This window comes from Podarcis filfolensis, assembly GCF_964270895.1.
Source record: "Podarcis filfolensis genome assembly, chromosome: 11".
In the NCBI taxonomy this organism is placed as follows: Eukaryota; Metazoa; Chordata; class Lepidosauria; order Squamata; family Lacertidae; genus Podarcis; species Podarcis filfolensis.
In genome coordinates, this window is record NC_139613.1 from 8,209,732 (window position 1) to 8,233,218 (window position 23,487).

The following is a 23,487-nucleotide window of genomic DNA, read 5'->3' on the forward strand; positions in this document are numbered from 1 at the left end:
ATGGGGGCAAAAAAAAACAGTAAGGGGGAGGGGCCCTCAAAGTTGCATCAAGCAACTGTCAACCTTCACTTTCCAGCACATTTTTCTAATTGCTTTCCTTATCACGAAACAGTCCAATTTGGATGGGGAAGCAGGTTTGTTTCGCAAGATCTCCTAAACAACTTTCATTGTGCAACCTGCATTTGCCTGTACGTGGTTGAATTCCACCAGAAAATAGCTACAGTTTGGAAGCCTGCTGGGGCTTCTGAAGCAGCAGCAGCAAGCTGGGTAGAATTTTGTTCGCAATTTCTCCAGGCTTTCTGTAAAAATATAAAAAAAATAAACAGAAGCCAACTCCCCCTCCCAGTACGATTACAGTGGTACCTCAGGTTACAGACGCTTCAGGTTACAGACTCCGCTAACCCAGAAATACTACCTTGGGTTAAGAACTTTGCTTCAGGATGAGAACAGAAATCACGTGCCGGCAGTGCGGCAGCAGGGGGAGGCCCCATTAGCTAAAGTGGTACCTCAGGTTAAGAACAGTTTCAGGTTAAGAACGGACCTCCGGAATGAATTAAGTTCTTAACCCGAGGTACCACTGTATTAGACATTTAAATGTTTTCTGGTTCCGTGCTTACCAATGCTTAAAGAACTGTGTACACATTGGGTATGAGCCAAAGCTCCTCAAGGCTCCTATTTGAGAAAGCAACTCTGTGCACACAGGGAGCTACCCCAAAGCCACTCCCGACCTAAAGAGGGGGTGGGGTTGCAGTCGCACGCCCCCATCTACTTCTCGCGGGGCTGGGGCCAGCCCCGCGGGTCGCGGGGATTCCCTTAGCATTAATATTCATCGCCCACAGCGTCAGCCAATCAGCTGACGCTGTGGGCGGGACCACCAGGGAGCATTTAAGGTCGGGGCAGCCCTGGCTTGCCCCTTTTCTCTCTTACAGCTGCTGCGGTTTGTGCACACAACTCTGTGCACACAGGGAGCTACCCCAATTACCTTTGAGTAGGGATGGGAGGGAAATTCAATTCAGTTGACAAACAAGAAGAAGAGAAGAGTTTTGGATTTTATATCCCGCTTTATCACTACCCAAAGAGTCTCAAAGCGGCTAACATTCTCCTTTCCCTTCCTCCCCCATAACAAACACTCTGTGAGGTGAGTGGGGCTGAGAGACTTCAGAGAAGTGTGACTAGCCCAAGGTCACCCAGCAGCTGCATGTGGAGGAGCAGAGACGCGAACCCGGTTCCCCAGATTACGAGACTACCACTCTTAACCACTACACCACACTGGCTCTCTACCTGAGTCACACGATTCAAAGGCAAATCTACCTGATTCACACATTCCGGGGGGGGGGGGGGGACATGTAGGTTGACACACAGCCATCCGGCAAAATTTGTGCTCCCCTGAATGTTGCAATGCACATCTGCAGCCAACTTTTTGTTGGCATCCGTCTGTCTCGGGAGTTGATGGAGGAGTGCGCCTTCAGGGCTAAAGTCAAACCGTTGGAGAGTTGCAGCGCCTGCTGTGGCTGTAGAGACTGAGATGGGAGAGACATGTTTTGTTGCAGCTGGTGCAGATGAAAGCGTCCGGTTGTGCTGCTGCAGATGCACCATGGCATTTCGTCTCTCTATGCTCCTCCCAGTGGTCATTCCTCCTCTGGTCACAGCTATGGATGATCAACTTGACTGCTTGTCTCCAGGCACTGCAGTCGTCTGCAAGGGATTCTCGTGTATCTGGGTTGATGTTGTCAGCCTCCTTGTCATGTTTGCAGACATCTTTGCAACGCAAGAGTTGGTCTTCCAATGGGCCTGGTGCAAATCCATATACTACACTAAAATGTGCTTTAAAATGCATATACAGTGGTACCTTGGTTCTCAAACACCATGGCTCCCGAATAAATTGGCTCCCGAATGCCACAAACTTGGAAGTAAGTGTTCCGGTATGCGAACGTTTTTCAGAAGCTGAATGTCCGACATGACTTCTGCTTGAGTGCAGGAAGCTTCTGCAGCCAATCAGAAGCTACGCTTTGGTTTTTGAACGGTTTCAGGAGTAGAACAGAGTCCCAGAACAGATAATAATAATAATAATAATAATAATAATAATAATAATAATAATAATGTATTTACACCCCGCCCATCTGGCTGGGTTTCCCCAGCCACTCTGGGCTGCTTCTAACACAATATTAAAATACAATAGTCTATTAAACATTAAAAGCTTCCCTAAAGCTTGAGAACCAAAGTACCACTGCATTAATGAAAGTAACATTCAAAATGCATTATATTCCTGCAAACTGCTTTGCAAAAACATGTACAGTGGTACCTCTGGTTGCAAACAGGATCCGTTCCGGAGGCCCATTTGCAACATGAAAAGAGCACAACCTGCAGCGGCATGTCTGCGCACGCGCAGGTTGCGATTCACCACTTCTGTGCATGCGCATGATGTCATTTTGTGCGTCTGCGCATGTGCGAGCAGCGGAACCCGGAAGTAACCCTTTCCGGTACTTCCGTGTCACCGCGGGACATAACCTGAAAGAACGTAACATGAAGCGGACATAACATGAGGTATGACTGCATGCAAAAAATTGCATGGGACATCCCATTGTGCAAGTGCAAATCACTGCTGGCAGGACCTCTTAGCTGAATCCCATGCAATATTACTAACTGTGAATCTATACATACATGTTAGCGTAAGCACATTGTAATGCAAAACTGTGTCCCCCTTAGCTCTGTTGTGTTTCCTCTCTGTGTGCAATGATGCTCTTTTGTTCTTTTATTCCAGTCCTCTTTTCACGAGTGCCTTGGCCTCCGTCTTCAGCAAATGGGACCTGCCAGTTTTCACGCTGCCCTTCAACCTGGCTCTGAGCATGTTTGTGGCCGCCACTGGCCCCCACAACCCCTTCTTCCCCTCGACGCTCATTCAACCCGTGACCTCGGTGCCCAACATAACGTGGTGGGAGGCCGAAGCATCTTTGGTAAGGGCCATTTCAAATGCTCGCATCTCTCAGCCAAGGGAATTCATACGGGGGGGGGGGAGAGGAACCTCCGAATGAGGGAACATGGGGTGGAAACAAACCACTTTCAGACAAAGGATTGCGGAGCCCGATTCCTGCATCTATTACCCTTTACATTCTGGTTGCTCCTATACTGGGCTGAGCACAATGGGATTCTGCACCAAGGGACAAGACAATTGCAAAACATCGAGCTGAGAACAAGCCTTGAGTCATGGACACTGGACAATGAATCCAGTGAAAATTATTCTCTATTTTTTTTAAAAAAAAATGTGGATGGAACTGTGTGATTAACAGGTAATAGACAGTCTTTCAAGAAAGCACCATAACTCAATAAATAATCAATGTATAACAACTGTACTGGAGGTAAAAATTTGACCCAAACACATTTTGACTTTGATGCCTTCCTCGTTGGCCCTAATTGAGTGCATGTATATAAATAAGGATGGAATGTGGGTGGCGCTGTGGTCTAAACCACTGAGCCTAGGGCTTGCCGATCAGAAGGTTGGCGGTTCGAATCCCCGTGACAGGGTGAGATCCCATTGTTCAGTCCCAGCTCCTGGCAACCTAGCAGTTCGAAACCACATCAAAGTGCAAGTAGATAAATAGGTACCGCTCCGGCGGGAAGGTAAACGGTGTTTCCGTGCGCTGCTCTGGTTCGCCAGAAGCAGCTTAGTCATGCTGGCCACATGACCCGGAGGCTGTCTGCGAACAAACGCCAGCGCCCTCGGCCTACAGAGCGAGATGAGCTCACAACTCCAGAGTCGTCCGTGACTGGACTTAATGGTCAGGGGTCCCTTTACCTTTACCTTTACCTTTACCTTTACCTTTACCTTTACCTTTACCTTTACCTTTATATAAATAAGCATCAAATATCAAATACAGTTTTAATAAGTTGTTTACATGACTCGAGGTTTCATCCTGGCTTGTGGTTTCACAGTGCTTCTATGCTGGGGCCCAAGTACGTAAAAGATTGCCTCCCCCAATATCAACCGTCTCAGGCCCTATGGCTCTCAGAGTGGTGATATTATGGCACGTTGTCTAAATGGTCTACTTAGTAGCAGTCCCGTGCTTCTGCAATCCACTCCCTGGTGGTGTCCATCTGCTCCCTGCCTCCTTGCTCTTAATATTTCAGTAGTTTTTTATAATGTTCCTGTTCATCCACTCATGTGGTGGCTGAAACATAGGGGATTTGAGGAGCAAACTTGGAATTATTAGCAGTGAGGATGCTTGGTTTGCCTGAGGTGGTCACTGCACTCTGCCTAATGGCATTATTAATATTATTGTTATTATTATTATTATTATTATTTTATATAACACCCTTCACTCGAAGAACACAGGGTGGTTTACAACATGTTGTTGTTGTTTAGTCGTTTAGTTGTGTCCAACTCTTCGTGACCCCCTGGACCAGAACACGCCAGGCACTCCTGTCTTCCACTGCCTCCCGCAGTTTGATCAAGCTCATGCTGGTAGCTTCGAGAACACTATCCAGCCATCTCATCCTCTGTCGTCTCCTTCTCCTTGTGCCCTCCATCTTTCCCAACATCAGGGTCTTTTCCAGGGATTCTTCTCTTCTCATGAGGTGGCCAAAGTCTTGGAGCCTCAGCTTCAGGATCTGTCCTTCCAGTGAGCACTCAGGGCTGATTTCCTTCAGAATGGATAGGTTTGATCTTCTTGCAGTCCATGGGACTCTCTGTTAGGATCTTCAAGCCCATATCAGTCAGAGGAATTGGCCACTCTCCAGGTGCCCGGCTTGAATCCTTGTTGATCTCCCCCGTCTCGGCTCCCGGCAAGACAAGGCCAGATCTCTATTGGCCGATTCTCCTCAAACGTGAGAAGAACACAACCACTCCTCCCCTCTTCCCTGCCATCCCCAGGGAGGGGAAAAAGACAGACAGAAATGTCTTTACATGCCTTTATTTCTGTCTTTCCAGCAGTGCAGCGAAACGTGTCTGCACTCTCTCACATCAGCAGCAGAGAGGGAATAACTCCACCCATGTACTTCTGGTACAGGGTCATGTGACACTCTGAGCTAACATCCGGTGCTCAGTGCACATAATAGACTGTTCCTTGTTCCCACGGTACAGTCCCAAAACATCAACATCCTGTTTGGCTTTCCAGCCACCTGGAGCACTCAGCAGCATTGCTCCTTTTTCGTAACAACCTCCCCCAAAAGAATCAATGCGTGTTGCGGCAAGCAAAGCGTGATCCAGAGAAGAAAACAAACAGTTGTTATACACATAACACTCCCCTGTTGTTTCAGTTCCACCCTTGGAACTACCCGCCACTGGTTTCCCCAGTGTACCTCTCTGGTTGTCTGGCTTCCAAGGAATGAGTGCATCTGCATTACCTTGGCTAGCAACCCTCTGTTGTGTCTTTGTCTCTGACTTAGACACAGCTCCAACCTGTCCCCGGTTGTGTCCAACAGCAACACATGCAACAGCTAAGTTAGCAAACTCTTCTGAGTACCTTTTGGGTGGTTCACCCTTTGTGACTCTCTCAGACCTGCGTATGAGGTGCTGATCCTCTCTGCTCACTGGTTCAGTCTCAGGACTCTTAGGAGAACCAGTTCCAACAGCAAACAGTGGTTCATCCTTCACCTGTGAAGGTCTATCCATAGTGTGAGATTTCCTCTCAATGACTGTGACAACTGAGCTCTCTGAGCTATCACTGTCGCTCTCAGTACCACTGTAAACTGTGAAATCATCATCATCATCTGAATCGTCCTCTGTGGGAAATGTGTGTACTATCACTCTCTCCTGTTCAGGAGCACTCTCTAGAAATTTTGTGAGAATCACCTGACCAGATTCAGACAAAATTACTCTGTAGAGACCCTTTTCATATCCCACAAAAATGCCTCTGGCATTCTTTACTCCACCTGGAGCTTCTGTCCTCACATGAGACCCAAAAACCCTGAAATGGGCAACAGAAGGTTTTCTCTGGAACAGTTTCTCAAAAGGAGAACTTCCCAACTCTTTTGAAACCTTTCTCACCCACGCATGACAAAACGACATGAGTGACTCCGCCCAGAACTCATGTGGCAGATGTGAACTAAGCAATTGCGCATTCATCCCCTTTTGCAATTCTTTGTTCACCCGTACACAGACACCCCTGTTCCACGCTTCCGCTGAAACAGCAACTTTGTGTCTTATCCCTTTCTTGTGCAGGAACCTCTGGAAATCCTGTAAAAGAAAAATCTGCTTCTCATCTGTCAAAAGACAATCAATGTTAGCATCATGCATATCTTTAACTTTGTCACAAAACTCCTGAAACCTTTCCAAGGCTTCCTGTGGCCTCTTTAACACATAAACCCAGACAAAGTTAGAGAAATGATCCACACACACAAGATAAAATCTTGCATTGCCTCTAGATGGTTCTAGAGGACCAATCACATCAGCATACACCCGCTGAAACGCTCTGTCGACCCTGGCCACCTTCTTGGCACTTGTTTTGGTCACACCTGCAAGAGAAATCAAGTTAGACTCAGAATTACATTCCATGTAATCACTTTGCTCAAAGTCCAACAAATACAGTCCATCTTTCTCTCTGGCAGAAAGATACAACTCTCCATTAGCAACATCAGTGGGGGAATTAGAACTCCGTTCTTCCCTCCCCCTGTCCTTCACCTCCAGTGCAGCAAGCCTGTCGTGTTCATTCAAAACAACGGCAGACACCCTCTCCGCGGTCAATTCGTTCGCCGGAAGGGAACCCAGCTGACTGGCAACCGTTTTGTAAGTCCGATTTAAGCTGTTAATCATCATGAAGCAAAACACTTCCTCCTGTAGACGGAAATTGCGTTCCACCATCTGTTGGCGCAGATATTTCATTTCCGTCAGGTGCGCTTGAACATCTCCATCAGGCGCAAGCCTCAGATTGGTCAGCTTCTCAAAATACAACAACGCTGAAGAACCAGCATCTCTCTGATGTGTTCTACGCAGCGTTTCCCAAACCTCTTGCGCGTATTCCAAATCCTGAATATGCACAAGTTGATCATCCGAGACACAGAGATTTTTGGCCGTCCTGGCCTTCACATTCTGTGATTCCCAACCTCGGGTTGGTGCTGCAGGGATGGGATTCTCAATCACCCCAAAAATCCTCTGATTCTGCAGCAGGGCCTTCATCTTTACAGACCAAGATGAATAATTGTCATTAGTCAGGGGAGGCGGGTAAGGCAAGGCTCCCCCCTTCTTGGGATCCATTTTGAATCCAAGTCTCAGCTCTCTTTCTCGAGCTAGTAAAATCCAAAAGCTCTTTTGAGCTGTTTTTCTGCCTCTCTCAGGCAGGCAATCTCCAAGCTGTCTCACAGTCCTTGCAAAGAAGCGAATTCAAAACAACATTCGCTTTCCCATTGCTCTGACTGAGCCAGCCCCAGGTGTCAGTAACTTTCCAAGCCGACTGACCGTCGTTGCTTAGCAACTTTGCATACCTCTTCTTCGTTATCTAACCACAAAAATCCCTGGTATGCAAGCCTAGCTCTCAGAGCTGGTTTTCCAAACGCAGCTCCTGTGAACCACTTCTGCGTTCACACTTTCAGCCCGATATCTCAGCATACCTTTTTGGGGCTCCGATGCTTGGAAAACACCCCCTCTTGGTGTCCAGCCGTCTGTTCAGCTTCTGGCTGCAATGCAGACGTTATCTTCTTTCCTTGGTGCAGAGGATGGCACACGATCCATCAACCTCTCACCTCTCATGCTGAATCCCATGGATCAGATAACGAGCAGCTTATGCTACCATATGTTAGGATCTTCAAGCCCATATCAGTCAGAGGAATTGGCCACTCTCCAGGTGCCCGGCTTGAATCCTTGTTGATCTCCCCCGTCTCGGCTCCCGGCAAGACAAGGCCAGATCTCTATTGGCCGATTCTCCTCAAACGTGAGAAGAACACAACCACTCCTCCCCTCTTCCCTGCCATCCCCAGGGAGGGGAAAGAGACAGACAGAAATGTCTTTACATGCCTTTATTTCTGTCTTTCCAGCAGTGCAGCGAAACGTGTCTGCACTCTCTCACATCAGCAGCAGAGAGGGAATAACTCCACCCATGTACTTCTGGTACAGGGTCATGTGACACTCTGAGCTAACATCCGGTGCTCAGTGCACATAATAGACTGTTCCTTGTTCCCACGGTACAGTCCCAAAACATCAACATCCTGTTTGGCTTTCCAGCCACCTGGAGCACTCAGCAGCATTGCTCCTTTTTCGTAACACTCTCAAGAGTCTCCTCCAGCACCATAATTCAAAAGCATCAATTCTTTGGCAATCAGCCTTCTTTATGGTCCAGCTCTCACTTCCATACATCACTACTGGGAAAACCATGGCTTTAACTATACAGGCCTTTGTTGGCAAGGTGATGTCTCTACTTTTTAAGATGCTGTCTAGGTTTGTCATTGCTTTTCTCCCAAGAAGCAGATGTCTTTTAATTTCGCGGCTGCTATCACCATCTGCAGTGATCATGGAGCCCAAGAAAGTAAAATCTCTCACTGCCTCCATTTCTTCCCCTTCTATTTGCGGTTTACAACATAAAAACACCAGATACATCCCAGGCAGGATCCCCTCCCCGCTCCTCGATTTGTGGGTGCTGTGTGTGAGTAGTTGTCTGTGGCCCATGCCCAACACCAAATTCTTCGTTCAGCCTTCTTCGTTCAGTGTGAGAGGGGGCCCTGATATTTTGACTGACTAGGGGCCTCCACAGGGTTTAATCTGGCATGGGTCACACTGGAAATAGCAGCAGCAAACCTTGCGCTGATTTTAAACAGTTTCCTTTGCCCCCTAACCCACAAAGCGGCTGTTTGTGGGTTTGGTTTACATGACAACCCCAGAGCCATAGAAAAACACCCGGGTGGTAAAGTTGTGCATAAGATTTTATTGTGGCAATCGACTTTTATATGCGCCGCCAACTAACTCCCCTAACTGCCTAATTGGGCCCAATTGACACGTTATGGCATCCAAGTGATCTTTCCAACTTCCAAACACCCTGGATCTCGGAGACTTTGGTCTCTCGTTGGCACGAGGGCAAATAAACGTGATCAGGGAAAAGGAGCAGCACCATGCTTCCTGAGAACAGATCCAAGCTCAGCATTCGTCCTAGCCTTAGCTATAACCACTTTAGCTTCAGTTGGTCACCCACTGAATAATTACGTGAAGAGACCATCAAAGTGTGAAGCTGCCAAGATGATGATGATGATGATGATGATGATGATGATGATGATTTTATTTATACCCTGCCCTCCCAGGCCAAAGCCAGGCTCAGGGTGGCTAACACCAGAAAAATTGCAGTAAAATCATAATGGGGGGGGCAATTTAAAATACAGGTTAAAATGCAATTTAAAATGCAGCCTCATTTTAAAAGTAGCAGATAGATCAAGACCGTAAGGGGAGGGAAACGTAAGGGTCAGATTGAGTCCAAACCAAAGGCCAGGTGGAACAGCTCTGTCTTGCAGGCCCCGCAGAAAGATGTCAAGTCCTGCAGGGCTCTAGTCTCTTGTGACAGAGCGTTCCACCAAATCGGGGCCAGTGCTGAAAAGGCCCTGGCCCTAGTTGTGACCAATCTAACCACCTTGCAACCTGGGACCTACAAAATGTTGTCATTTGTGGACTTTAAGGTCCTCCGCAGGGCATACCAGGAGAGGCGGTCCTGTAGATGTGGGGAGGGGGATTGAATTTATGTGTCAAGGTAGCCAGAGGTCCGCATTCCCTTCCAGATTGTCCGTGGCAGGTCAGAAGCAACTCACATGCGCACTACAACGTACTCATAAGCCAACTTCTCTCGGCAGCCATGAGCATCATAGCCAGACACTGGAGGGACCTGTCAGGAGTAAACATGGACCACTGTTACCAAACCTTATGGGAAACAGCCCTACTAGAAAAATAAACCAACAAACTGAAAGTAGCATGGGGACGAATAAAAGAGGACATCTTCACCCCGGTGTGGCTCCCCTTTGTTACATACGCAGCCCAACAAGACGACAACAGGAACCCACCGACAGCATATGAATCAATATGGCTAAATTGACCCAACAATTCTCACACACGAAAACAAAACTCATTGCTATAGTCAACTATGGCAACCAACCATGCCCTGTGTCCCAATCTCTCTCTCCGACAACAAAAACTAATAAATGAATAGAAATAGGACCGACCCATGTGATGCAGACGCAAAAACCTTATGCGTACACTATGTAGGGGATGCGGATGTGGTCTAAACCACAGAGCCTAGGGCTTGCCAATCAGAAGGTTGGCAGTTCGAATCCCCGCAATGGGGTGAGCTCCCATTGTTTGGTCCCTGCTCCTGCCCACCTAGCAGTTCGAAAGCCCGTCAAAGTGCAAGTAGATAAATAGGTACCACTCCGGCGGGAAGGTAAACGGCGTTTCCGTGCGCTGCTCTGGTTCGCCAGAAGCAGCTTAGTCATGCTGGCCACATGACCTGGAAGCTGTCTGCGGACAAACGCCGGCTCCCTCGGCCTATAGAGCAAGATGAGCGCGCAACCCCAGAGTTGTCCGCGACTGGACCTAATGGTCAGGGGTACCTTTACCTTTTTACACTATGTAGAAGAACAAAAGTTTGCTGCCCTCTTCCTCTTCTCCCCCAACTTTATGTGGTCTATAACATTAGCGTCTCACATTGAATATGAATGATCTGTAGAAAACTCTATGAACTGAAAGCAGAGATGCCGTATGTGTTTTTGTAACCAAGAAAATATTTAATAGAAAGAGTTTTTAAGAAACAAATAAGTGAATAACTCGTACGGCATCTGTGAAGTTAGGAGAATCAAATTTCTACCCCACTCATAGCGTGGAGAAGAGTTTTCTCCACCAAAAATTACGTTGGAGGGAGGGAAGGAAAATGTCTTTTCTTTCGTGTTTTTTCTTCAAATGCTCTTCTGGATTTTAACCCCAATTGTCCTAATGGTGCTCTTCATACCCCCATCATTCCCCATCATTGTGTCTTCTAACCTGAGAGTTAGATTCAAGATCATATTGATTCAGGGCCACACACCCGGCCCCTCAGTTAGCTGTAATGAAATATTTGGGATATGCACAGAATTGTATGTTCTGGAGCCGCGTTCCTGAAAACCGTCAAGACTCTGTTGACGTGAGCAGTGCTGCGTCCCACAAACTGAGTGGAAAAGTACAGCTTGGGGCCTCTGTTGGCAAATGGGTTTTTTGGCATTGAGACCAGTCACCTCCAGCTTCCATGGAGGGGAGACGTATTATGTGAGATTAACAGGTTATTAGAAATATTTTTTATTCTTATCTCCGCAAGAGACTTCAGAAAGCGTGTGCCAGCAGCGTCATTTAGTGGAACGCTCCCCTGTGACTTAGCCAAAGCAGTAATGAGTTTTCTGCTGTCAAGCTGAAGCAGACTCATGCGTCGGGCATTTAATTTCATTTAAAAGGGGGCCTTTGTTTCGGCGGCTGTCTCATCACGGTTCAGATTCATAACATTCACTGCCTGACATTAGCTGCTTGTTTGAAAGGAAGGAAGGGAGCATACCAGCTCAGGGGTCGAGAGTTCAGCTCACAAAAGCCCAGTTTATATGTCCCTGGAACAGGAGCAAACTTCATTCAACTGGAGGGGGAGAAGTAATGGTGTCCCTCACCTCCCCTTAGCAGATAGTGTCATGTCTTAAGATGGGAGCTCCCTGTTGATAGCTAACTTTCCACTCCGTGCAGGTGGCTGAGATGCCCAATTCTCCTTTCAGGAGAAGGAGGAATTTAATGAATGGAATGTCCTTGCAGAATCCTCGCCACAGAGATGGGGAACCTGCAGCCCTCCAGACCACGGCCAGCCCACCAGTTAGGCAAGGTGACACAGCCGCCTCAGGCGGCAGGATCCACCGGGGTGGCAGATCACTCCTTTCCCCTTTGTTCCTGATACTGTTATGTATTGGGTTTATGTTACAAGGCGTGTTCTAACCAATCGTATAGGCGTTGGTAGTCGAACGTTCTAATGGCAAGTAAGCGCATGCATTTTCAACCGTCAACGGTCAATGGTCAGTTCATGCACGGTTTATTATTGTGTTGTCCAGTCAGTTCGGCTCTTGTTTTCCTGTGAGTGAGCTGTTGTCACTGACAAATGTTGAAGGAACTTACACTGCCTTGGACTTCTGACATTTTCCGAACATTTAACGTTTTGTGATCTGCCTCAGGGGCCAAAACGTCTTGGGACAGCCCTGCTCCAGATGTTGCTGGACACCAACTCCCATCAACCCCAAGGGTGACGGGGGCTGAAGATCAGCAGCATCTGGAAGCCATAGTGTCCATCACCCAGGAGGGCTGACAAGGGGAGGCCAGTAATTCTGGGTTCCTCAGGTAGCAAGGCAGCATAGATGGCGCCCTTGAGCAACAGTGTTTGATATTTCAAGCTAGCTGTGGAAACAGGTAAAGGTAAAGGGACCCCTGACCATTAGGTCCAGTCATGGCCGACTCTGGGGTTGCAGCGCTCATCTTGCTTTATTGGCCGAGGGAGCTGGCATTTGTCCGCAGACAGCTTCCAGGTCATATGGACAGCATGACTAAGCCGCTTCTGGTAAACCAGAGCAGCGCACGGAAACACCGTTTACCTTCCCACTGGAGCGGTACCTACTTGCACTTTGACGTGCTTTCGAACTGCTAGGTTGGCAAGAGAAGGGACCAAGCAACAGGAGCTCACCCCGTCGCGGGGATTCGAACCACCGACCTTCTGATCGGCAAGTCCTAGGCTCTGTGGTTTAACCCACAGCACCACCCGCGTCCCTGTAAACAGAGCATTGATTATTGGTTATTGTAAACAGAGCATTTGTTATTGTTCATTCATGGTGATTTGTGTTCATAATGCTAATGGGTCGGTCACATGCGACCCTACTCTTCATGTCTGCAAAAGTTCTGGGGTGGTCAAACTGCTTCATTTTCAATCAGAGCATCTCCTGTAACGTCCTGCTGAAACCTCATAACCTTTTTCATAAGATCACAGATTTGTAGAGTTGGAGGGTCATCTAGTCCAACCCACTTCAACGCAGGAAACTTTTCCTTGAACTCACGACCTTGAGATTAAGAGTCTCATGCTCTACAGACTGACCTATTGCAAATGTTCCGGTTTGGTTTTTCCCCACTTTTGTTGAGCTGTAGTCCCTATGGCAGGCATAGGCAAACTCGGCCCTCCAGATGTTTTGAGACTACAATTCCCATCATCCCTGACCACTGGTCCTGTTAGCTAGGGATGATGGGAGTTGTAGTCCCAAAACATCTGGAGGGCTGAGATTGCCTATGCCTGCCCTAAGGAGAGCAGTAATGTGGTAGCATGAGAAAAACATCACAGAAACAAACAGAATAACAAGCAGAGGAAACCCATCACCCATATACTACTATTGTGCCAGCATCGTGTTACAGAATGCACCTGCATTAGAACACAAGTTCAGAGAGGCTTTAAGATGCCAGAGCCTGGTTTCTGAGAGCCCCGGTAAGAGACTCACAAATGAGAATGTAAGAAGAGTCCGCTGGATCAGGCCAATGGCCCATCTAGTCCAGCATTTATTTCTCACAATGGCCAACCAGATGGCTATGGGACCCACCTTAACACACACACATACACAGAGTGCCCTAAATAATACTTGCACTCTGCAAGCATAGATACATGTTCCTGGTGACATAATCCAGGAATCGAACACACCCAGATTTTAAAACTATTGAAGGCTGAGAATATACATCAGAAATGGTATATTTTATCACTATCCTATGCTGTCATAAATTCTCTGAATCATTTAGACCCAAGTATGGTGGGAGACTGGATTCTGGGCAATTGATGGTCCTTATTAATATGGGGGCATTTGTATGGAAGACCATTATCATACAACCTTGAAACCTGATATATCTTTTCCCAATACCTGTTCCACAGATATTGCAGTCCGTCCCAGTGGGAGTTGGGCAAGTGTACGGCTGTGATAACCCTTGGACCGGAGGCATTATCATGGTGGCTCTCTTCATTTCCTCCCCGCTCATCTTCATCCATGCCGTGATTGGCTCGGCACTGGGGGTGCCTGCAGGTATGAGAATGCCCTAGGCAGCCAGAACTGGCTTAAACCATTATCCTAAGTACTCCATCATATATCCAGCCAAACTGGGGTTATAACTGAGATGTTAGTATCTGGTTAGCTTGCCAGATAAAACCAACAAACCATGCTTGGGGTCTAAAGAGGGAAGAACTTGCCTCTAGGTGAAATGAGGGGGGAGTCACCACAGATACCTTTGCATGTCAAATTCCATCTTGAGATCCTAGGGTAGAAGGTTTCTAGAGATTGTGTGGACCTAATCAAATAATAATAATAATAATAATAATAATAATTATACTCCACCCATCTGGCGGGGTTTCCCCAACCACTCTGGGCAGCTTCCAACAGAACATTAAAATACAATAACCTATTAAACATTACAAGCTTCCCTAAAGAGGGCTGCCTTCAGATGTCTTCTAAAAGTCTGGTAGTTGTTGTTCTCTTTGACATCTGGCGGGAGGGCGTTCCACAGGGCTGGTGCCACTACCGAGAAGGTCCTCTGCCTGGTTCCCTGTAACTTGGCTTCTTGCAGTGAGGGAACCGCCAGAAGACCCTTGGCACTGGACCTCGGTGTCTGGGTTGAACGATGGGGGTGGAGACGCTCCTTCAGGTATACTGGACCAAGACCATTTAGGGCTTTAAAGGTCAGCACCAACACTTTGAATTGTGCTCGGAAACATACTGGGAGCCAGTGTAGGTCTTTCAAGACCGGTGTTATATGGTCTCGGCAGCCGCTCCTATTATTTCCTAGGTATCAAGGCTGGGGAACACTTGGCCCTCCAGATGTGGCAGGACACCATCTCCCATCGGATGGGCCAAATTTTAGTTCAGCAACATCTGGAGGGCCAAAGGTGCCTCGCCCTGCCTTCAGCCCAGGAGTGACGTGTCTTCTTCTCACCTGTCTTCTTTGCAGCCCTGAGCCTAGCCACACCTTTCAACAATATTTACGCCGGCTTGTGGAATTACAACAGTTGCCTCTCCTGCATCGCAATTGGGGGCATGTTCTATGCCCTCACCTGGCAGACCTTCCTTCTTGCACTTGCTTGTGGTAGGTACCCAGTTTCATCCCTATTGTGCTCACAATAGGGCATTTGTCCCTGTTGCCCAGTATTAGCTTCCTATGATTGCTAGTGTTATGTACTGAGTTGAATAGGATCCAAACTGCAGCAGTCTGATTGGTCCTAGAACAATAGGATCCAAAAGGCAGCAGTCTGATTGGTCCTAGAACAATAGGATTCAGAATGCAGCAGTCTGATTGGTCCTAGAACAAGGCAGCAGTATGACTGGTTGGCAGGAACCACCCAATCATGCTCCAGATAGAAGTGAATCCACAACCCGATTGGCTTACAGTAGAATTCCGGAATTAGCCAATCATGTGCAGCCCATTGTGTAAATGATGTATATAAAGCAGATACTTTGAGGGGACGTTCATTCATTCCTCCTCACCACTATGAGCTGAATAAAGAGCATGAAATCACTTTGCGACTCTGAGTATATTTCAGCTAGCTTCTCTCCAGAGTCTCATTTCCCATCACTTGCTCCCTGAAGATGCCAAGGATTGAACTTGGGGAATATCTCTTGGATTTTAAAAAATATACATTGACTTAGTTTATAGCAGAATTTAAAGCTTGGAAGCTGGGTCTACGCATTTCCTCTGCCACCCATTCTGTCTCATTCTCACATCATCAGCATTACTTAAGTTTTAAAAAAGGGAAATAGAGGGGTCCCAGAAAAATAAGTTCTTTCCTTAAAAACAGTCTTGAAAACAGACTTCTGTTTAATTGGTTCTATGTTTTCAAGAGAATCCATCAAGAGTGTGTGTTTTGTGACTTTCAGAGATTTATAAGATTTCTGTTTATTTGGTTTCGCTGAGAGTGCATATTTCGTATATTTCATGCTGTTCAAGGTTCTGTATAGATTATATAGAGAGTTTATATTGACATCACATTGTTGTACTTGGTCATCGTGTTGCCTTGGCTATTAATTGTTTGCAACGCAGGGGTTTAATTGTTTGGCCACTTCAGAATCTGCCATATATACTAGTCTAATTTACTTCTTTGTCTCGTCTCCCCGCACCCATGCCTCTCTTTTTTTTTTCCAGCTCTGTTTACTGCCTACTCAGGAGGAGCACTGGGCCATATGTTTTCCGTGGTGAGTTTTGCAGGCTTTAAGGGGTTGAATTCATCATTAAGAGTTCAGAGTCGCTTTCTTAGTGATAAGGTCACCATCCCCTTTAAAAAAAATGGAAGCACACAAAAAGGAGCTTGTTGGTCTTGGCTCCTGACTCTGGGAGATTTAAAAGGGGAATAAAAAAAAAGTAAAGCTGCTATTCTACAGCACTCCTGTCTTCTTGAAATTATTCATTATTTAGAAAATGTAAACTGCTGGATCAAAAGGTTTTACAGCCAGTATACAAATGAAATTGGAATCCACTGTCCAGAACACACATACATAAGGTCATTCATCATTAAAATTCAAACTCAATACACCTTTTAAAACAGATACAGGCAAACAAATGTTATACGTGATGGCATGCATTGTTCCATGCCACCTGCATAACCCCACTGTTTCATTTTGGGGTTTTCCCGACAACTGGGCAAACCCCTGAAATGAAATTAAATGAAATGAGAGGAGACCACAGAATAGTAAAGAGATGCAATGCAGAAAATCCTCTGTTCCTTACTTTATCGTGTTGTCTTTTCACTTTGAATACCTGTTGCCTGTTCAGAGCCAGAACAAATGAACAAACCAACCTAAGATGCTTAAAAAGCATAGGCCCCTGGTCCATAATAAATACTTCCAAAATCTTCCAATGGCTAATATCCTTTTTGGGGACCAAACAACATGTCATGAACTACTGCGAAAGCCACTGAGAGCCAGTGTGGTGTAGTGGTTAAGAGCGGTAGTCTCGTAATCTGGGGAACCGGGTTCGCGTCTCCGCTCCTCCACATGCAGCTGCTGGGTGACCTTGGGCCAGTCACACTTCTTTGAAGTCTCTCAGCCCCACTCACCTCACATAGTGTTTGTTGTGGGGGAGGAAGGGAAAGGGGAATGTTAGCTGCTTTGAGACTCCTTAAAGGGAGTGAAAGGCGGGATATCAAATCCAAACTCTTCTTCTGTAGAGTTCTACAGAACTCTTCATTTGGCCAGATACTGCAATGGCCTTTCCCAACCTCAGTTGTGACTGGACAGTAGCTTCCATCATTCCTGAACACAGGAGTTTGAGTTCCTCCAAGTACCATGTTGGAGGAAGGTTGCGTTTGACAAAGCAACAAGCGGAAGTGGGCAGATGGAGTGAACAAACAAGGAGCAAAACAAGTTGGGGATGTTACAGTCCATGGAGTTCTGCATCTAGATTCAGGTCCAAAAAGGAGATTGGGTTAGTCTCTTCTAGATGCAATGGGTACCAAGTTTACGCACTTAGGAATCTGGGATAAAGAAGCAATGACTGATCCCCATTTCTGAACCTCTCTTCTCCTTCAGTTCGGAATGCCTTTGGGAACATGGCCTTTCTGTTTATCTTCGCTCGCTTTCCTGCTCTTAACTACCACCAACGACGCCATCTACAAACTTCCTCTCTCCAAAGTCTCCTACCCAGAAGCCAACCGGGCCTATTACTTGTCGAGAAACGACGGACAAAACGCCAAGTCCACCTGCGACGTGTGACAGGCTGAGCCTCGTACATCTTCCTGTCCGTAGTGGTGTCTGGACTTCCCAAGGAAGATAAACAGCTCAGAAGGAAAACAAAGCTGTTGGTGGAGCTCTTCATCCATTTTAAGTCGCAAATAACTTCACTCAGATCAGCAAGTCTCGGAATTCTCTCCGTATGCCAGTCAGAAGTGAGCAGAATATCCTGTTTGTTTGGAAAGGGGTGTGACATTGATGGAACAAATGAGGGCTGAGATCTGTGGTGGCCAACTGCAGGTTCACTGGCTGGAGCCAGTCTTCTAAAGCAATATTAGCTGATACCACCAACATACATATATATGTGTGTGTGTATATATATATAATCACAGTGTGGTTTTTTAAACAATGCTATACAGCGTCACTTGTAAGGAATAGAAGGAAAACGTTATTGTGTGTCACAATGCAATATTGTATGCAAGTTACATTCACAGGACCTTAGTGCTGGAGAGCACCAACTTTATTGTGGAGACTGAGCACTCGTATAGGGGCCAGTTCATATGAAAAAGAGACATATTGAAGACCCAGACCACTTTCGGGAACAGAACGGCTCCTGAGAAAAGAGGTTTGGTGATTTCTAGATTAGATGGTATTCAATCAAGAGGACATCTAATTGAGAGGACAAAGCAAGCAATGGGAGAGTTGCATGTCTGGGGAGAGTATTTTTGTATTAATTGTATGCAATGGGAGTGTCCGATTACAGGTAACAGAAGAGATGTGGGCTAACCATACTTGCATAGTCTGTATCACCTTGCTGGAATCCCCATGGTTGGCTGGTGGGTTTTTAATTTGCAAACAGAGAGAGCATACTCCAGATCACTGGACAGGTAAGGCAAAACTACCGTATTTTTCGCCCTATAGGACGCACTTTTTCCCGTCCAAAAATGAAGGGGAAATGTGTGTGCGTCCTATGGGGCGAATGCAGGCTTTCGCTGAAGCCTGGAGAGCGAGAGGGGTCAGTGCGCACCGACCCCTCTCGTTCTCCAGGCTTCAGGAAGCTATCAGCAAGCCTTGGGAGCTCCGCAGGAGTTCCCGTCAGGCTCCCAAAGCTTGCGGATAGCAGCCTGCATCCCGAAGCCTGGGGCGTGCTGCACAGCGTGCCCCGGGCTTCGTGCAGATATCGGGCAGCCCCACAAGCTCAGGGGACAGCGGGGAAGCGGAGCGCTGCCATCCCGCTATTCCCCGACCTGGTTTGGAGGCTGGCTGTGGGGAGAAGCACGCTTCTCCCTACTGCCAGCCCCACAATCTCGGGGGACAGCGGGGAGGCGCAGTGCGCCTTCCCGCTGTTCCCCGACCTGGTTTAGAGGCTGGCGCTGGGAGAAGCGGGCTCTGTGCATGACTCTGTGCATGCTTCCTGCCACTAATTAGCCGGTGTTTTGCCAGTGGAGAAACAGAAGGAGAGAAAGCAACCATAATAGGGAGAAATGGGAGGGGTGAAATCTGAAGGTTTTATTGGCCTAACACATTTGAAAATATGCCTCTTCTTCAGGGACACTGCAAATAAGAATATGGAGCATTTTGTATAACATGATTCAACTAAAACTATTATATACCATATAGCAAGGATGAAACTATTATAATTTCAATATTGGCAGTGAGCCCCCTATTGAGATGTGGACGCTGGGGCTGGCTAGCTTCTTGCTTCCAAACCATGGTTTGCAAAGTTGCTTCAAGCCATGGTTCAAAGGCTTGGTGCTAACCACTGTTTGCTACTGTGTTTATCTCGGCAAACTATGGTTAGGAAAAAGTCAGGCAGTAAACAAGGGGATCCTTGAGCAACAGAGGATAAAGGTCATGCAATTTGAACTGCTATGTTTATAGTTTTCTGGATTATTGCAGCTATTGTAATAAATGTGCCTTAAAGGAGGGAGCGAGGGTGTTTCCTGTGTGCCAAATAAAACCACAGACAAAGTTCACAAGTTGTGGCAGTTTCCTATTCTCTTTTTTGGGGCATCAGAAGCCACTGGAAGATTAGGAACTTGCTGTTCCATCTTAGAAGTTCCTCATTCTCTTTTCTGCAGTCTGAGCTGTCACCTGCGGTTTTCCTTCTGGTGGAAATCATGTGCTGGGCAGCTTCGCAGAAACAGATCTTCCATATCAAAGCAATTAGGTGGAAGCTGATTCACTCCTAAGGCACTGGACTGCAAAAGCAAAGCAAAACAAAGCTGGTTTTTTCATCCAGGTTGGTTGCTCTACAGTGCAAGAAAAGGAGAGGAGAAGATCTGGTGCCAGGACACTTTCAGCAATGGAACATCCTAAGCTACGGTTTTGTACAGAGCAGCGACGTTGCACTATTGCAACAAGGCAAAACCATCTTGGCTTCTTTCAGCAGAACAGCTCTTTTAGAAGAAGCCCTTTGGAGGTGTCCTTCCTAACTAGTTTGCAGACACTGAAATATACTGTAAAGCCAGATGCTGCTCTAACACAGGCAAAGATTGCCAATTTCTCAGTAGTGGCGCCTGCCCTGTGGAACACCCTCCCAGCAGATGTCAAGGCAATAAGCAACTATTTCACTTTTAAAAGACAATTGAAGGCGGCCCTGTTTAGAAAAGTTTTTAACGTTTGATGCTGTACTGTTTTTAAGATTCAGTTGAAAGCTGCCCAGAGTGGCTGGGGAAACCCAGCCAGATGGGCGGGGTATAAATACTATATTATTATTATTATTATATATGAATACACAGAGCTGATTATTAAGGAGTATGTCTAACTCATTCTAACTCACCTACCTGTCAAAATGGCCCACAGAGGTTAGGATAGATAGTCACCTGCTAGTATTTGCAGATCAACCTACCATTAAATACCTAGGATAAAGGACCATTAAAAAAACAAACCAACACTATTCTGCCAGGTTCCCATTTCAATACAATCAGCTTGCACTGAATATCTCTCCAAACCTTCCTGAGCCCACAAGTCCTGCTCCAAGGGGTTCACCAAAATTAAGTTTCTCCCATACTCTAGTCTTCTGGACCATGACTAGTCACATGGAGACCAGTACTACTTCCATCTAATGTTTAGCCAAAAACCTTCCTCCAATTTCTTTCTCTCTTTCTGAAAGAGGCTTCCATTTTTTTCATGTGCATCATTCTTGGGGCACTTGAGAATTGCTTTGGGTGCAGGATTTTGAGTTTACTTTATCATTTGTTTTCCTTTCCATTAAATATTTCTCTGGGACTCTGCAGCCTTCCTGGCTGCCGACACTTCCTGATCTGGGTGGGGAGACATCCAGGGGAGAAGTTTGCTTTGGACGCCTTCCCCAAGCATTTAATTGAAGGGTGAGCACCTGGGAAGGGCATAGAGTGCAAATCATTCATGAGATGCTTTGCAGAATGAACAAAAAGATATTTACAAACAGCCTTCAGACACTCCAGAAGTAAGGCAAGCACATGAGCATAGAATCATGGAATCACAGAACTGTAGAGTTGGAAAGAACCTCAAGGGTCATATAGCTCAGCCTCTGCAATGCAGGAATCTCAACTAGGCCATACATGACAGATGGCCATCCAATTTCTTCTTAAAATCCGCCAAGGAAGAGACAGCTCTTACTGTCAGAAAGTTCTTCCTGATGTTTCTTTGGAATCTCCTTTCTTGTAACTTGTTCAGGTCCTACCCTCTGGAGCAGAAGAAAACAAGCTTCCTCCATCTTCACTGAAATGTTCTCTCCTCTTTCATAAATTTCAAATGCAATTTATTGACTTGTTCACTGATTGAGAAGGGAGGGGGAGCAAAACACAAGAGATGTTCTCAACTTCCTTCATCCTTAAAAACAGCTGGAGCCTAGAGCCAGCTCAAGGACTTTTGCTGGCTGAGACAAAGCAGAAGTTGGTGCCCCCTTCATGCCATGTACAGAAGCTAAGTGGATTGGCAATCGACTCTTTCTTCAGCACTGGTAACAGGATAACGTTCCTCCATTGTCCCTGAGGGCAGAAGGCTAATTTAGGAGATACAGACATACCTCAGGTTACAGACGCTTCAGGTTGCGTTTTTTCAGGTTGAGGACTGCCAAAATCTCGAAGTACTGAAACGGGTTACTTCCGGGTTTCAGCAGCCGCGCATGTGCAGAAGCGCTAAATCACACTTTGTGCATGCGCAGAAGCTCTGAATTGCAACCTGTGCATGTGCAGACATGGGTTGCGAACACTGCAGGCTGTGAACGTGCATCCTGCACAGATCATGTTCGCAACCTGAGCGTCCACTGTATATGAAAGGCATGAGATCTCCAACAGAGGGGAACGGTTGGAGGGAGTCTCAGAGAAAATGTCTGCAGCTGACCTGACCTCCAACATCTGCCGCCTGAGGCGATTGCCTCACTCTGCCTCATGGTAGGGCCAACCTATCTGGTGTCCTGAAAAGGACACTGTGACACCAGAGATTCACTTCAGAGGCCAGTTCCGCTTTTATTGCCGCTGTAAAACGTCTATTGCCACCTTTATTGTATTCGTGTTTCATCATCTGTCAATGCCCGTTGCCCTCTTCAAGCACACAGTTGCAAGTGGAATCAAAGGAACATAACCGACTTGTTTTGCACCCACCCCAAGGCTCAGTGCAGCATGAGGGGGAGATTTGTGTCAGGATCTCTGGGGAAGGAAGCATTAAACCTCCCCTCCTAGCATCTTGCAGCCACAATGAATATTAGGGAAATGTTCCCCCATGGTTCATTAAGGATGTTGGGAATTGTAGCTTTGTGAGGAGTCAACTGGGGTCAGCATCTCTGGTGGGGACACAAGGTGTCCTTCTGGGCAGTTCATCTGCCATTGGTTGCCACCCCTTGCACTCAGGTCTCAGTTGTGCCTCCTAGAAGCTGTCAGTACGTGACAGCGGCCACACCCCTGGCTTTGTATAGGCAGGTAAACCAGGTGAGGGTAGCCAATGGGTCTCCAACTCTCGGTGAGTTAGGTATGTGCCCTGCGTGCAAGGACAGACTCTGGCAGATTGAGCAGATGAGAGACCACTACTGGGTCTCAAGAAGGTGCTTTCTGCATGAACTGTTGAAGGGTTGAGGGGTAAGTGGGGCTCATCCACCTGGGAAGGTAGCCCAACTAGGAGAAGGAAAACTCTGATCCTCAGCCTCTGCTGCCTTGCAGCTACACTCATTTGGGAGAAAGCCACTTCTGCCCTTCGGAGAGGTGGAGTTGCGGGCTTCACGGCCCCAGCCCCCGCACGATTGGGGGGATTCCCGGCCACATCACCTCCTGGCCAGCCAATCAGCTGACTCTGGGGGTGTGGCCTGACCTATTTAAACCAGGACGTGGCCGGGGGTCTCCCTCTTTGCCGCCTGCCAGCTGTTCCTGCTTTTCCCACCCTCCCACCCTATAAGGTTTCCGTTCCTTGACCTTGCTATGGACCTTGGTTGGTCGCCATTGAGGGGCCTGGTAGGAATTTTTCCACTTAGCAAATTGGCACCAGCCGCTTGGTTTTCTCCTACCTTGTAGCAAATCACCACAACTTTCTTGGTATTGGTGGTTAGGCATTGGTATTGGTATTGATATATAGTTGGAAGAGTGGAGGTAGTGCCATCACCTGCCCCATATATTGAAGGGTAGTCCGATAAAGGATTCCGGGGGGCGTGGCCCTGTCCGAAGCCTAGGGAGGTGAGGTCCTAAGGCACGTCCCCAATCAGTGACCCGGGGGGAGTTCCTAGTTGATGTGCATCAGCAGGACTCCCCCTATTGGTGGTTAACTCTTCCCAGACTTCAAGCGGACGGGCTGAAGTCGGATATAGTCGGTTAGGACCAATGCCTAAGCCAATACCGCTCATCACCTGTAACCAATAAAGTTGTGGCCTTATTTAGC

The 23,487-nt window shown here is 47.1% G+C and overlaps 1 protein-coding gene across 2 annotated transcripts in view; it reads left to right on the forward strand.

Annotated features, from left to right (window-relative positions):
- LOC310744410 (urea transporter 1-like) overlaps positions 1-18,681 on the forward strand; it is a 33,641-nt gene extending 14,960 nt beyond the window's left edge. For both annotated transcript variants that reach the window (XM_083575774.1, XM_083575773.1), the window contains exons 5-9: positions 2,762-2,954; positions 13,860-14,007; positions 14,927-15,061; positions 16,115-16,164; positions 17,497-18,681. In XM_083575774.1, coding sequence (XP_083431900.1) covers positions 2,762-2,954; positions 13,860-14,007; positions 14,927-15,061; positions 16,115-16,164; positions 17,497-17,679 — 709 coding nt within the window. In that variant the 3' untranslated portion in view covers positions 17,680-18,681. The remainder of the gene's footprint in view (positions 1-2,761; positions 2,955-13,859; positions 14,008-14,926; positions 15,062-16,114; positions 16,165-17,496) is intronic.
- The last annotated feature ends 4,806 nt before the right edge of the window (positions 18,682-23,487 follow it).